At 36.4% G+C, this 14,476-nt stretch overlaps 2 protein-coding genes across 2 annotated transcripts in view; one reads left to right on the plus strand and one right to left on the minus strand.

The window, feature by feature from the left end:
• Positions 1-4,504: 4,504 nt before the first annotated feature.
• LOC137402268 (uncharacterized) lies at positions 4,505-9,738 on the minus strand. Its single transcript, XM_068088766.1, has 3 exons — positions 9,403-9,738; positions 6,477-6,620; positions 4,505-5,331 (listed from the first exon to the last, which is right to left on the minus strand). The coding sequence occupies exons 1-3, from the start codon at positions 9,713-9,715 to the stop codon at positions 5,114-5,116; spliced, it is 675 nt and encodes a 224-aa protein (XP_067944867.1). The 5' UTR covers positions 9,716-9,738; the 3' UTR covers positions 4,505-5,113.
• Positions 9,739-9,979: 241 nt separating this feature from the next.
• The window catches only part of LOC137396564 (receptor-type tyrosine-protein phosphatase T-like), a 46,905-nt gene continuing 42,408 nt past the window's right edge, over positions 9,980-14,476 (plus strand). The window contains exon 1 of the mRNA XM_068082881.1: positions 9,980-10,022. The gene's annotated coding sequence lies outside the window, so the exon portion shown is untranslated. The remainder of the gene's footprint in view (positions 10,023-14,476) is intronic.

Below are 14,476 nucleotides of genomic sequence, written 5' to 3' on the forward strand. Positions count from 1 at the left end.
AAAGCCAAACATACATGTGTATGTACATGTGTACATACACCCTGTATTTGTCATGTTATAGTAAGAATAAGATAAGATAATACTATAATTATAATATTAGTTATAGCAAGCATAAGATAAGCCCTTGAAGTAGTCGGGCAGCCATGATAAAGGCAATCCGTTTAACCAACATGTTAAATACATAATAGTTAACTGAACATTATATTGTTGTACAATATAAGGGTGTGTAAAATAGTGTATCTCAATTATGCTGTCATGCTACTCCACAGACTTCTGAAGTTGTCAACTTGTTTCAGACAACAATGACAACAGTAAATTCACTTAGTTTTACATAAATTAATGTATAAAGGATAAAGCTTCAAAAGAATAAAATAATTTCAAGTAATAAAATGTTCCAGCATTCCGACATTCTTGTTTTTTAAAGTCAAAAGGCATGACCATGGTTGTGTTCTGATAAGTGGCACTGCTCTGATTCAACATTTTACTTTTATTCAGGCTGTGGCCATCACATTGTCTTTTGCCTCAGCATTTGTATTATAGCCTTGGCACTAGCAAAAAAGGGAAATCAAAGGGAACCTTCTGTAATACCAGTTTCAATGCAAGGCTGACATCAAATATGAAACTAAAGGCTTACAAAGCCTTTAGTTTTATTGTAGAGCGTGAGTAGGGTGAAAAGGGTATCTACAGACAAATAGATAGTGCAAGGCTTAAACATCAGGTTGTAGCCACTTTTAAACACCTAAAATATAACTTACTATATTATCACATACCTGATATGGCTCTTAGTCAGTTATATTGCTATAGTTATATACATGTATATTACTATTAATAACTATACTATTATATTACCAATTTTTAAACACTTGTTCAACTCAATCACTCCTGAATTCTGTCTTTTCCTTTGTTGGCATGTAATAAAAAACATCATTTTGTTAATGATTAATATAGGCAAAAAAAAGTGACACACACATGCAACCTATACATCCTGTCAACAATCTATGAGCAAAGATATTTACCAACCTCCTACCAACAGTATTACTGTTTCATAGATCATCCATAGAGACTTGCATGAGCTCCTTTTAATAAAACTGTGTTGGACAGTCACCTAACAAGCGTTGCAGGTGGTAACAACAGCCTGTGTATGAGACCTTCTACATAGCACCTCGTGTTGTCTTGCCGTCGTGTAGTTAGAGTGTAAGCGGAGTGCCTCTGGCGCCCTCCGCCTTGAAGGCATGCTGAGTGCCGACTGACTTGAGAGAATAATAGAACTAGTGTGAGAATCCTCACCGGATGTTGGCAGTCGTCTTCCTTAGCTGTCACCGTTAGCAACTGAGGATATATACATATGCGAGGACGCTAGAACACCGCTGTTGTCATGGCAATATCTTAACAAAGAATAATGATATCCTGGCGACTGCTAAAATTAGTGTTAGGTGATAAATCAGGGTATGACAGATGCCAAGGATAGGTATGACATATCTTGAGCCATTGTCATGCTTACAGTTCATCTCGAGTATCGATTCGTTTTTGAATTTATAATACATCATTTACCAGGTATGTTGAGCATTCCATTCAATTGCTAAGCTTAAAATAAAACAGTTATTTTGCAGTTGCGAGCGAATCACAAATACTACAATTTTGCAAGAAAACCCTTGTACACTGAGCAAGCCTGAACATGGCTGTTCAGCATGAACAGCCTGTACACTGAACATGACTGTTGAGCAATGTCTATGCGTGACTAGTATATGTCTGTATAAGCCTCATGTATGTCTATGTGTACCTGTATATATGCTAGTGTATATTTACATAGTTCAAGGTGTACTTAGGTAACACCTAAATGTGATAATGCGCATTTGCATATATCTATGTATAACGATACATGTTTGTTTATATATACGTACATGTTTGAGCAAACCTATATATATTGAGGCTTATACATATGTTTATGTATGCTTAAATATGTAATAGTAAACCTACATATGCCTATGTATATCTATGTATGGCTACTTATATATATATATACATGTCTATGCAAGTAATACATTTGTTTTAATGTTATTGTATATATAATTGTCTTAAGTATTTTTGGTAAGTTTTTAAGCTGTGGAATGAATTGAATGTAAAGCGGTGTATTTGGCTCAACATGAAGCAGTTTTGACAGTTGAAGCAAGTACCGAAACATTTTAATTTGGAATGTCGAGGTTTGACTGCATTAGCAAACTATAAAATTTCCATGAGTGTATGTTTTATTAAATTTAGGCAATATCTAGCTAAGGGCTGAAAGACAATAACAGTTATGTGAAATAACGAAATACATCTGCGTCTGAAAATTTTTATGGGCTTCCAACATAAAAACATGCTACATAGTGTAGTATGTTTATGTAGGCTTATATATACACTTGGGTGCATATATGAATGTATATAGATTTATAAATTTCAAAGTTTGTCTGTCATTTGTCTGTCCAGCTATAGCAATAAAGTTTTATCGTTAGAAAGTCCTCTTTGTCCTGGACTGGGAACTAGCACCATTCAAATCATAAGCCTATCTGCGATAGCCTAACCGATTGCCTAACCATTAGGCTGAGCCATTCTCATCAGAATCATCACACTTACCATATACTGTATATCCTTTTTGCTATTAGCTTACGTTACTAGCTTAAGTTACTCAAATTCATGGGGTAAACAAACTTAACCAATGGCCACTACATTACCTGGTACTGTTTATAAGTTGTTTTAAATCTTGAGCAAATATGTAACATAAGAAGTAAGAAACGTTTTTAAACAACCTGTTTTAGCTATGCCTCGAGCTTTCAAATATTTGAATCATGTATTGGCCAGCCACACAGAAATAAACAAATGCCTTCCTTTAAAAGTTAGAATGTTAAATGTATATGTTGATTGAAAATAAATGTTATATGTAAAACATTTTTATACTCCCCGCGCAATGGCAGGCAGTCAGTAGTATATACATATACAAGGCCTATGATCGCAGGAACATGTGCACATGAGGACGGGATATGAGCGATTGCTAAGATAATTCACAACTCTATGAAGAAAAGAGGAATCAGGGCAGACCCAGGCTGAGATACGAAGATGTAGCAGAGCGTAACATGAAGTTGAGGGAACTAAACACTAGCGAACGGCAGGAAAAAGCAAAAAACAAAGCTGCATGGTGGTCAATGATAAAGCCTAAACCATTGTCGAAATGACCGACTGCCACAGAGAGAGATAAACTGTATCTGGATATATGTCAATATACGCTTATATATATTATTTTTTATATCGGCTGCTTTCAGATACAGCCTCCGCTTAGCTGCTGTATTATCAGTCACTCAACAGTGGCGAACATTCATTCATCTTTATAACTGTTCTCCCAGATCACCTCCTCCTAATGTGTATGAGACATAGGAAATTGGGTGAGTACAGCTGCATATATTTATGTTGCATCTGTCAGTTCTTCCTTTTCCATTATAGTTCCAGTTTGTCTGCTACTCTGTCCGTCTTGTGAGAATTAAATTGAAAACTGGTGAGGCAAAGAGTAAAGTGACTCAATGTTTTAGTGACTCAACGACTGCAGCTTAGGTATGGTACACAGTACAATAATATACTGGCAGTATAGTATTATAAATCAATATTCCATGGACATTGAACCATGTCATAAAGCCTATTTCCAGGACTGGGTGTTTACCACTTTCATATAAGCTTGCAAGAAACTGAATTAGAGATACATCACTTTCTTGTACACGTCTTTCTCTACTACATAAGTTACATGGCACGGTACGACTATTAGCTTCACCCTGATGATGTTCAGTTCTTTGAGGTAGCGTATTAGCCTTCTTCTTACATGTAGCAGATGCATGCAGGATATTAAAATTGATTGATTTAAAATTCAAACCAGTAAATGAGGCAGGCATAGCCGTAGTAACGGGTGAATCGATAGTCTGCACCATTCTGTAGTCAATGACCAGGATGCACTCTACACGGTTTCAGGCACAGTCCAATGTACAACCTTGTAATGTAAATGTAAACATTCTCAGACTTCAGTAATTTGTTCATAGATCCAGCTAACAATAAGTAGCCAAGTTAATTGTGCCTTATATGAATTTGATGTCTCATGTGGTGCAAGTTAACTCAACCTTATATTAATTTGATGTCTCATGTGGTGCAAGTTAACTCAACCTTATATTAATTTGATGTCTCATGTGGTGCAAGTTAACTCAACCTTATATGAATTTGATGTCTCGTGTGGTGCAAGTTAACTCAACCTTATATGAATTTAATGTCTCATGTGGTGCAAGTTAACTGAGCCTTATATGAATTTGATGCCTCATGTGGTGCAAGTTAACTCTACCTTATATGAATTTGATGTCTCGTGTGGTGCAAGTTAACTCTACCTTATATGAATTTGATGTCTCATGTGGTGCAAGTTAACTGAGCCTTATATGAATTTGATGTCTCATGTGGTGCAAGTTAACTCAACCTTATATGAATTTGATGTCTCATGTGATGCAAAATTACTTTTTATTCATCATAAACTCCAACAAAATAGTTTCATATTGCGAAGCATAAAATGGCATTACCAACCAAAACTGTACCTAATTGTGCTGGCCCTGGCTCTCTAGTATCATTACCAAAACACACTAAAACTGCTCAGCCATCAGCAGGGTCAGTCAGCTACATGGATGATAAACAGTGTATAACAGCATTAATGTCGCTACTATTGTTATCAGCCTTTCAGAATGCAGTTTTTCAGCACAGGAAATGATTATGAAAAATACTAAGCGCGAATGGAATGATACGTACAGAAAAAAACTCGGAACATCATCAATATATCTATAATATATTGAAATTCATGTAAAAATATTGATGTGTATAAATACATTGCAGCGGACAAAATAGGAATGATAAAAATGGAATGTTGAAACTTTGCGTTTGTGAGGATAAGAGGAAATACATGCTCCGTCCATGTTCATTTTCTTACCGACATTCATGACATAAAGGTAGAATATAATAAAACTAAATCTGTAAGAGATTTTAAACATACATATTAGAGAGACATCATCACAACTTATGTTATATGATATTGATCCTTAAGCAACACGCAATTTAACAGTCATCGTCGTCTATATTTTTCATCTTCTTCCTTTTCATCCTGCAGCAATGTCATCTCACTGAGTGCAAATGCAAAGCAGAAGCCAGCTGAGAGGCAGCACAAAATCATCATTCCAAATGAAGCACCGAAGTAATTGTATTGCGGCATTGGAAGTCTGTACTGCTGCGGGTCCTTTGCACACGCCCCGAAGATAATCACGGACAATGCGCTAGTTAGAACTAAAAAATACAAGGGGACACAAGGACAATTTACAAGTAGAGCCACTTGTTTCCAAATAAATTGAGAGAAAAGCAAACAAACACCATATGAATGAATTCACAAATCTCACTTGCATCAACATGACAAATGGCCGCTCTTGCTGTTGATGAAATTGTTCAACTGCTGATCACAGGAGTATTTTTGTATGATTTGGTATAGCTATGGCCATAAAAACAGTAAAGGGAGAAACATAGTAAGTTAAGATAGCTGACGACTCAACTTACAAAAACAGTAAGAATCACAGATTACAATGTAATTTTATGATGGCATTAACAATGGTAGCAGATTATAGGAAAGGGGCACATAGACTGACTTTCATACCATGACTGGGACTAGAATTTCTTAATTGCTCGCAATGAAAACACGGTACTGCATTGTGAAAGATTGCCAGCAAATAAGTTAGCTAATTAACATGAGCCTACTCATGAATTCAAGAGAAGTAGCGGACAACTCTACATTCAATTGATTCATGAGCAGTGTGGCCACACGAATGCATTGAGACTTGACACGTATGGTCCAGCTTTATTGCTTGAACTGTACATGGAGTTGGCTTCACCTTCACTTAACTAAAGATGAACTTGCCTAAAATTTTAAAGTATTTCACCAGAAAGTATCAGTATTTTCTATCATTTGTGATTGTCGTAATCGCGAAAGCGCGATTACGACGTTTATAGTTGCTTTTCGGCAAAGAGACCACCAGAATAGAGGTGCGTAATGCTGCAACTTGAACGCAATAGCCGATACCATCGAATGAGGGAGACATGGAGCCTAGTAATGTCATTTCGGCGCATATTTTTCTCCAGAGCGTTTTAACCGTCTTGAAGTTTTGTCGATTTTAATCTTGATAAACCCAGGCAATCAGCTCACCTCAAGCATCAGAAACATTTGCGTATGATAAAAAACACCGATACTTTCCGATATAATCTACTAAAATCTTGTATAAGGCTTATCTTTAACATGCTTCCCTCCATACATGCACATTCACTGATCATGACAAAAACTGCTCAGCCATTTATTGCAGTACACGTCCAACCAAGCGCATCCAAACCAACAGAGACCTCCACTCTTTCCCGGATCACAAATATTGAGAGTAAATTAGCCTCACCTGTTATAAGAGCGAAAATAGCTCCAACTATGTTACATTCGATTCTGTAATTAACTTTGCCTCTGGCGATGAGCAAGCAAATGAGTGCCAAAAAGGAACTGAAGAGCGTGAAGACGGAGAAAGCTTGTACAGCCTTGAACCAATCTGCCAAAGAGAACAGTAGAGAAACTTTTCAATTATTCATCATAATGTTACCGTAAAACCTCTAATTGAATGCTATGGCGCTCTATTTTTTAACCCTCCCCTATTATTAGTGGTGGTCGAATAGAGGTGGCGATCAAATAGATGTGTCATTCAAATAAAGGCATATACAATGTATGTATGCATGTATAAGAATTATGGTTTACTTATGTCACTTACTATTGAGTATATATTTCTAGCATTTGATATATTATTATTATAAAAATTGCAGATTTATAGCATATTATTTGATAGCCTGATTGCGATAATCTGAACTCAGCTTATAATGTATCGATGCTCGTAGCTTCTGTTCTATTGCAGATAAAAAGCCAGTTTTAGCTGCAAACTGTACCAAGCATATCGATGAGGGCAATGAGCTTTTAAGCAACCTTGTTAAATATAATTACAAAATGAAAATATGCCTTCAAATTTAACATGAAATAAAATCTTCAAAGCTTCAACAAATTACAACACAGGCTATAAGAGCATCATAGATTAATTGTAAGCAATAAACAACTGGTAGAGACATGTATCAGCTTTTTCATGTATATTTATTTAAAGGTCTACGACAAGTTGGAGGTAAGTTAGCAAATTTCTTGCATCCAAAAATGTTAATGTCACATCGCCTGAAGGAGTGTTCAACATATAAGCAACATTTTATTCACACATGCAAGGGTTAAATTTATTTTCTCAGCATTCTGACGAGGTGTTTGAAAAAACACAATGCTGCCCTTCATTTGAACGTCACCTCTAATAGAGTGCCACTCAATTAAGAGAAGGGTTGAAAAATAGAGAGCCATGGCGTTCAAATAAAGGTTTTGCGGCATATTCAGCAATGTTGCATAAAAGCTCATTGCACTCATTGATATGATTGCTAGAGTTTGCAGCCAAAACTGGCTTTTTATGTGCAATAGAAGAGAAGTTCTGAACATCGATCCAGCGTAAGCCAAGTTTACATGACACAATGAAATGCCTTAAATGTGCAATTTATAAGTTATATAATAAAATCTATTACAGTCTACAAATGTATATATTAAAAAAAGTGACATAAACAAGCCATATTTATAATACATGCAAAAAAAATTAAAATTTTTGAAAAAAAAATTTGCATTGTTAGCTCGGCCAGTTGCGTCCAATTGTTGCTTCGGTTTGAATCCAATTCATCTTCTTCTGGCTGTTCGATACCTTCCTCTATGTCTTCTGACCTCAATTCTTTTTCTGCTCTGCTGAACTCGTCGATATTAGCGTCCAAACAATTTTTTAGCAGAGTAAAACTTTTACTTGTTGCATTTCACAGAAATAATGATAAACTTTTAGCCACATGGGCGCTCAGCACAACTTTTAGCCTAAAACTAGTCATTCATATATCGTTGCAATTGTAAACCATTTTTCACATACGTCAAAGTATCAAGACCAGAGTTAAACAAGGAAGTACTATTAGCCTGATTCATCTAGTAATTATATCTATGGTGTTGCTTTCAAAGTTTTAACGAAAAAACGAAATGCTTTTGATTTAGAAAACGAACTTCGATATGAACAGAAACAACGAAAGAATTGTTATTGATGTAACCGAGTCACTATTAGTGCTATTTTGTGGACACTTTTCTACTGAACACTTACGAGTTCGTAAAGATCAAAGAATGTCAATGTGACGATCAAATAGAGGTGTCGTTCAATTAAAGGGTGGCGCTTCAATTTTCAACCCATCTCCTATAGTGGCATTCAAATAGAGGTGGTGTTCAAATAAAGGTGGCGTTCAAATAGAGATTTTACGGTAATCACAATTTTGTATTAATATAACGTTTGTCTAAATACAAATAGAAATATGTTAGCTCTGCACACATGAACAGAAAACTGTACAACTATGCATCAAATAGCCTAAAAGTGTAGGTAGATGTTTAAAAAGCAGCTATATTACGCAAGTGGTCATTATAACTTAGGGTGAGACTCTATATTTTTTCTATTAATCTATTGCATATGATGTAAGCTATGTATCCATGCCATATGAATCCAAATTTATTTCAATGCTTATATAAGGGGCTGGGGATTAATTAATGTGAAATATGACCACTTAAATAATAGGGAACAAAACTTTGATTAGAGAGAGAGAGAAAGCAAAGCAGATATCTGTTACATGTCTAAATTTATTTAATAAGTTTAACATACATAAAATATACATAAAAACAGAGAAATGGATCAGTAATTAGTATTAGAAATTAGTATAGGCCTACAGTCCTAAATTAGCCGCACGTATAAAATGATAGCCTAAAATAAAACCTATATTTAGGCTATCTTAATTTTCTGAATAGACCCGACTGACTCTATTTTTATTCAACAGCTATCAAAGATAGAAAACATTTGGTCTATTTTTCTGGTAACAGCAGCAAACTTTGGTTAACTAAAAAAAAGACCTACAAGGATATTAATTCAGTGTGCCCGTATTCGCAGAAATTACCAAAAACTTAAAAATGGGCCAGGGCAGGTAAGTAGGCCAGAGTGGCATAAGGTGGGTCAGGACAGGCTTACTATGTAGACACTATAGGGTTACACTATGAAATTCTGTGCTTAGGCATATGTGAAGCTAAACCTTTTGATTCGTTAAAACAAGCAGTTTTAAGTAATACTAGTTTTTTCCCCAATATCGCTCTGGCTTGTTACAACTCTCATATTAGACCTGCTAACCAATGATAAAGATGGATTCACTCTTTAGAAAACAAACAAACCTTGCTAATAATTTATCTATTACCTGGATTCAACATTTGTCTAACATCGTCCAACTCGGAATGATATATCCACCAACATCCGCTATAGTATCTGTATGCGTACTGCTTCGGATCCGTAAAAGCTGTGAAGCAAACCTCCCACATGCCAATTCTGGTGAATGTGCTTTGCTTTTGAGCCCAAGAAACGAGCCAATATGGAGTAACAAATGAAATCACACATGCTGCAAATGAGAAAAGCGCTAATAATAATGCTGTTTTTCCATAACATGCTGCAATCGAAGCCATTGCAGCGGCTGGTTTTGTACAAAGATTGACCAAACTACAGATGTTTCGCATCCATTTCTGACCTACTTGTCGGTTGTAATTGACTTCACTAGAGTAGTAAGAGCATGTCGGCAAGTCCGTTGTAATTCCGTTTTTAAATTCGTTTTACACAGATAACCTTAGTCTATATGACCTAGCTCTAAACCTTATTATCTACAATCTTTTATACGTAGAGATCTGAGAGCATTCGCTTCGTAATGTAAGTCCTCGAGCTAGAAGTTGTACTTCGATCGGAGGAAAAAGTTCCTTTGACACTACACACTGTGTAATTCTCGTAGCTCTATCATACTATCTTACTACGCCTAGCTAAATATGAAGTGTAAGGGCTATATAATATTTCATGGCTAAACGTTTATGTATCAATGGATATTTTTACGCTTGGCTGCTAAAATCTGTGGGGTCTCAGCTAATGCTCGTTAAAGAAGTAATTAGCCAAAAGGACGTGTACTGTCAATTTTTGCTACTGTTCATGTAATCTTGTCTATATCAATTCTTAAATTAGTTTCTTGTGACTGTGCATATGTTCATTATACTGAGAAAATGGTTTGTTCTATATTTATTAACAACAAAACAAAGATGATTGTTAGAATGAAATGTTAAAGAGCTGGGACATTAGGTTATGATCAATATTGACTCATCTCCTTTTGAGTTATATACGTAAGGTTTTGTGGTCTAGCTGATGGGTGTATTAATATAAAGTCAGAATGTGTTTGTATTTTTCGTAATCGATGTTTGAGTTTTCTTATTGTGAGTGGTTATGGAAAAAGTATGTTATACATAATTAATCTTAAATCCAAACACAACATCAGTGTTGAATTAGCTTTGTCATCTCGTTCTATTTCAACTATGTTCAGTTTGTGCGCTTTGCTTAGCTAGCTAGCGAGAACTAAAATAGTTATTACTTTGTTCAGGTGCTAGTGAAAGTGTTAAGCCAGCATAAGCAATACTGATAATTACCAATAGAAGATTTTATTTTCCAAGTCCAACAATTAAAACACACAATAAAATTCTAAAACAAAAATATTAATGACAAAAGGTTTAAATAGCCAATAGAAGTTACGCCCTTACTCGAACAATTTTCCATGTTCTTTGCTCAGTCCCATGTGACTGAGTCTCGACGGTCAAACGAAAGTCATGGCAGTTCATAGATAAAGAGGCTCAGCTGATGATGGAAAAAGAGGCTCCACAGGCAGGGAAAGGAGGGTCTGCAGACGCAAGAGAAAGAGGGCCTCAACTGGTCCTCGGGAAAGAGAGAGGCTCCACAGGCATAGGAAAAAGCCTCAGCATACAGAGGAAAAAGAGGCTGTCATTGGAGCTGTTCTCTGTTATAGTTGTTTAGCATGTGAGAAGGCTAACCTATGATGAATAGGTTGAGTGTTAAGGTTCAATGCTTTGTGCCAGGTGTGTGGAGATATCTTGTTTGCATAAGTCTCCAGCTGGTGTATGTGATGTGAACATGTAGAGTGGAGCTCGTGATTAACTCCTGGTACAAAACAGAGGATGGCAGATTTGTATATATCTAAATATCTGATTCGTTTCTAATGTCACTTTGTTGGTTCTCCAGCAGGTCGATTGACTCATTTTTTGTGATGGATTCTTTCCACCCTTGAGTTTCTAATTTGTTTGTTGCTTTTCCAATTATTGGATCTGTCATATGTTTCTTAGGGCGTACCAGTAGTGCATGTATGATATTGTTATAGTTGTACTGTGTTATGTGAATGTATGAAGTATAATCTTGGGAGAGTAGATTAGTTTATTCTTGTCAGATCAGCTACACAACAGCAAGTGTGTTACCAAATCAGTTTTACATCCAAGTATTAATCATGAGTTGATCACAAGTTAATTAGATCAGGAAACAGTAAAACCACACAATCCATGTAAACATACATGTATGCATGACCTCGTGACCTGCCTGTCAACCATTACAATATACAAAACATCACGACAGGATCTTTTTGAAGTTTTGGGCATCATTTTGTTAGTGCGTATTGACCGTGTATCTTGTAGACTGGCTTCGCTTCCTGGTTGTATCTTGTTTCAGTGATATTTTCAGACAACATCCTTGCCTAGTGTTAGGATTATTGTCGGAAGCATGGGAGCACATTGAAACTCGCTTGTGGCTGTCCTAGTCTGTTCAGCATCGATTGACCTGCCAATGTTTGGCAGTGAGATAGATTTTGGTGTGAAAAATGTGAACCATTTACCGCTTTTCATTGCTTACTGTCATTAAGAAACCTGGGTAGAATGGGCCTACTAAAGTGTTCTCTAGTTCTGCGATAAAAGTCATCATCTGGCATCTGCCAAACAAATGAACTATCAATCATCCTCGGTGCAACAATGGTTGAAAGTTGTTTAATTGTATTATTTGACATTTTAACTGCGTCCTCAGCTTCAAGCCAATGGTTTTCAATGCTGATTGGCATATGACAATTGCATTACACAGTTTTCCGACAAAATATGTTGTGTTGAACTCTTTCCGTGTTGACTTTTTGTTTCAGAAGGTTTTTTGCATCACTAAACTGCAGGTGCAGCCTGATTTTACTGCTAAGCTACGTCTGTATCAAGATAGTGAACCTGGTTTATGTTTTGTTGTGTTTCTTATAAAAACAACTGCAAAATCTTCTTGACTGCCATCTTGGAAGGCCTTTCCCATCAGGTTCTTGATTGTATACACTGCTCAATTAGTAGGATTATTTGCTTTTCTGTGTTTAGGTAAGCAGGTGTTCTACTTCCTAACACATCTGGAACTTATTCAAATAGCTTGGTGCAATAGTGCTGCCCTATTGCCAAAAATAGGTTTGACAGTGCTCTGAAGCCCATAAAGTGAAGCATTAGTTTTTGAATGGCTGCATTTGAGGTAGTGTCTTGAAGTTGCTAGACAATCCAGTTTGAAAAAATCTACTGCTACTTGGTAACTTATATGTAGAAACATCGAGTCAATACATTATTTCCATAGCCCTTTTCCGAGGACTCTATATGCCAGAGTGACCTTGGTACAATGATGCCAAATAATTTGGTGGTGTCTAATTTCTTTCCAAATCAAGAAATGTGGTTTGATATCTTTGGGAAGATTTGCATTGAATTCGGACCATGCAATACCACAAAGCTCTGTCAGTATTTGGCATACAGATCTTGTTCAGAGGTGTGCTCCAGTTCCGCTTTTTCAATTCAGTTTATGAACAACCACAAAAGGACATTGAAGTTGTCAGTTTCTATCTCAGATGTGTAAGCTTCAATTAAGTAAGCATGGAACAGTGTGTCTGCAATCGGTGTGTCTTTACCTCTCTTGTAGACCATCTTAATGTTATAACTTTGAATTAAAATAATCATCCTTTAAAGGTGAGCAGGTGCAGCAAATAAACGTTTTCCAAAAGTGGACACAACGGTTTGCTGGTTGATCTCAGTGATTGCATCAGGGCAGCCGATAATTACTTTTCTGTTTACTGTAGCAAGTACAGCAACGAGTTTCTGTTTTAGCATAACAACTGGCATAACTGATCAGTTTTTTCAAACTACATTCAAGCAGCCTTTACACCAGGTTTAGGGGCATCACAGGTTAAAGTGGCAGGCTTCAGGGCATCAAAATATAAAAATTTTGCAAAGCCTTCAGTATACCAGACATACAAAATTTTAAAAAGGGATGTACCCAGAAGCATGTGCCACATTCTATATGAAGTATATGAAAATACAAAAACAATTCCTACAAAAACAATCAGGGAACCATTATTCATGCCATATGCTCATACAAGAGTATATCCTGTACTGAGCTTGTCATCAAATAAATTCTTGTATTCTTGAAATATATGAACCGGAAGTTGTTAGACCACATTTACCTCACTTCCAGCAACCGGGAGTGTAACACAATTCATTTTCACGCAATCTTGCAAGCATTAAAGTGTATTTTCACCACTAGATAAAGCATTAAAGGATAATGGAATATGTTCGCCACCTTTACAACATGCAAGAGCGATTAGATATAGATTTAGTTGTACTGCCATTGAGACCTACGAGGGATCTGCTTTGTGAGCATATTTGTATATGTTACTGATAAAGATCACATTAGCTTTTGCCATGGTAACACTTTTGGCTGAGAATGATGTGGTAGTGCTATTTCTCATTTTAATGTCAATGTTTGCTTTTTCACTCGGTGTTACTTGATTACTGGAAATAGCCATCTCTTTAATTATGAGATTATCTGGTGCCGAGTCCTTGATCAATTTACGTACTCAGATGACCACTATTCTCACACATAGTGATTCATTTAGCTGCAGGCAGACCACTTCCTTCATTTTGCTGGACTTGGTACAGCTCACACGGCTGGGCTGGCCTAGGCTGGTTGCTCATGTTGGGTTGTTGTTAAACAACAACAGCTGAACTGCTAAAGGTACTCTCTGATCTATATTGAAAGGCTGTTATGTCACTCTCAGCTGTCTGGCTGATATGGTTGGCCTGGGCTGCTTTGACAAGAGTGAAAACGGTGTTTTTGAGAGGCTTGTTTTATATTATTGTCATAAATACCCCTATTCAGTCATGCAGAAGTTCATTCTTCAAGTCACCAAAATGTGCTGGGTGACGTAGTACAGCAATCCCTCCGACTTTGCAGTTATCTTCCAGACCTACCCGTGAATTGGAAATTTCTGCGAAATAGAAACGCTTTTTTTAGTATATGCCTTAATTTTAATTAACATTTCAGAACTCTTACATGGCTTTCTAAATGTTTGCAATCATTATTCATGTAAGTAGATATACATGTTCTTACATGCAGCATACTTG

Source organism: Watersipora subatra, chromosome 1, assembly GCF_963576615.1.
Source record: "Watersipora subatra chromosome 1, tzWatSuba1.1, whole genome shotgun sequence".
NCBI lineage: Eukaryota > Metazoa > Bryozoa > Gymnolaemata > Cheilostomatida > Watersiporidae > Watersipora > Watersipora subatra.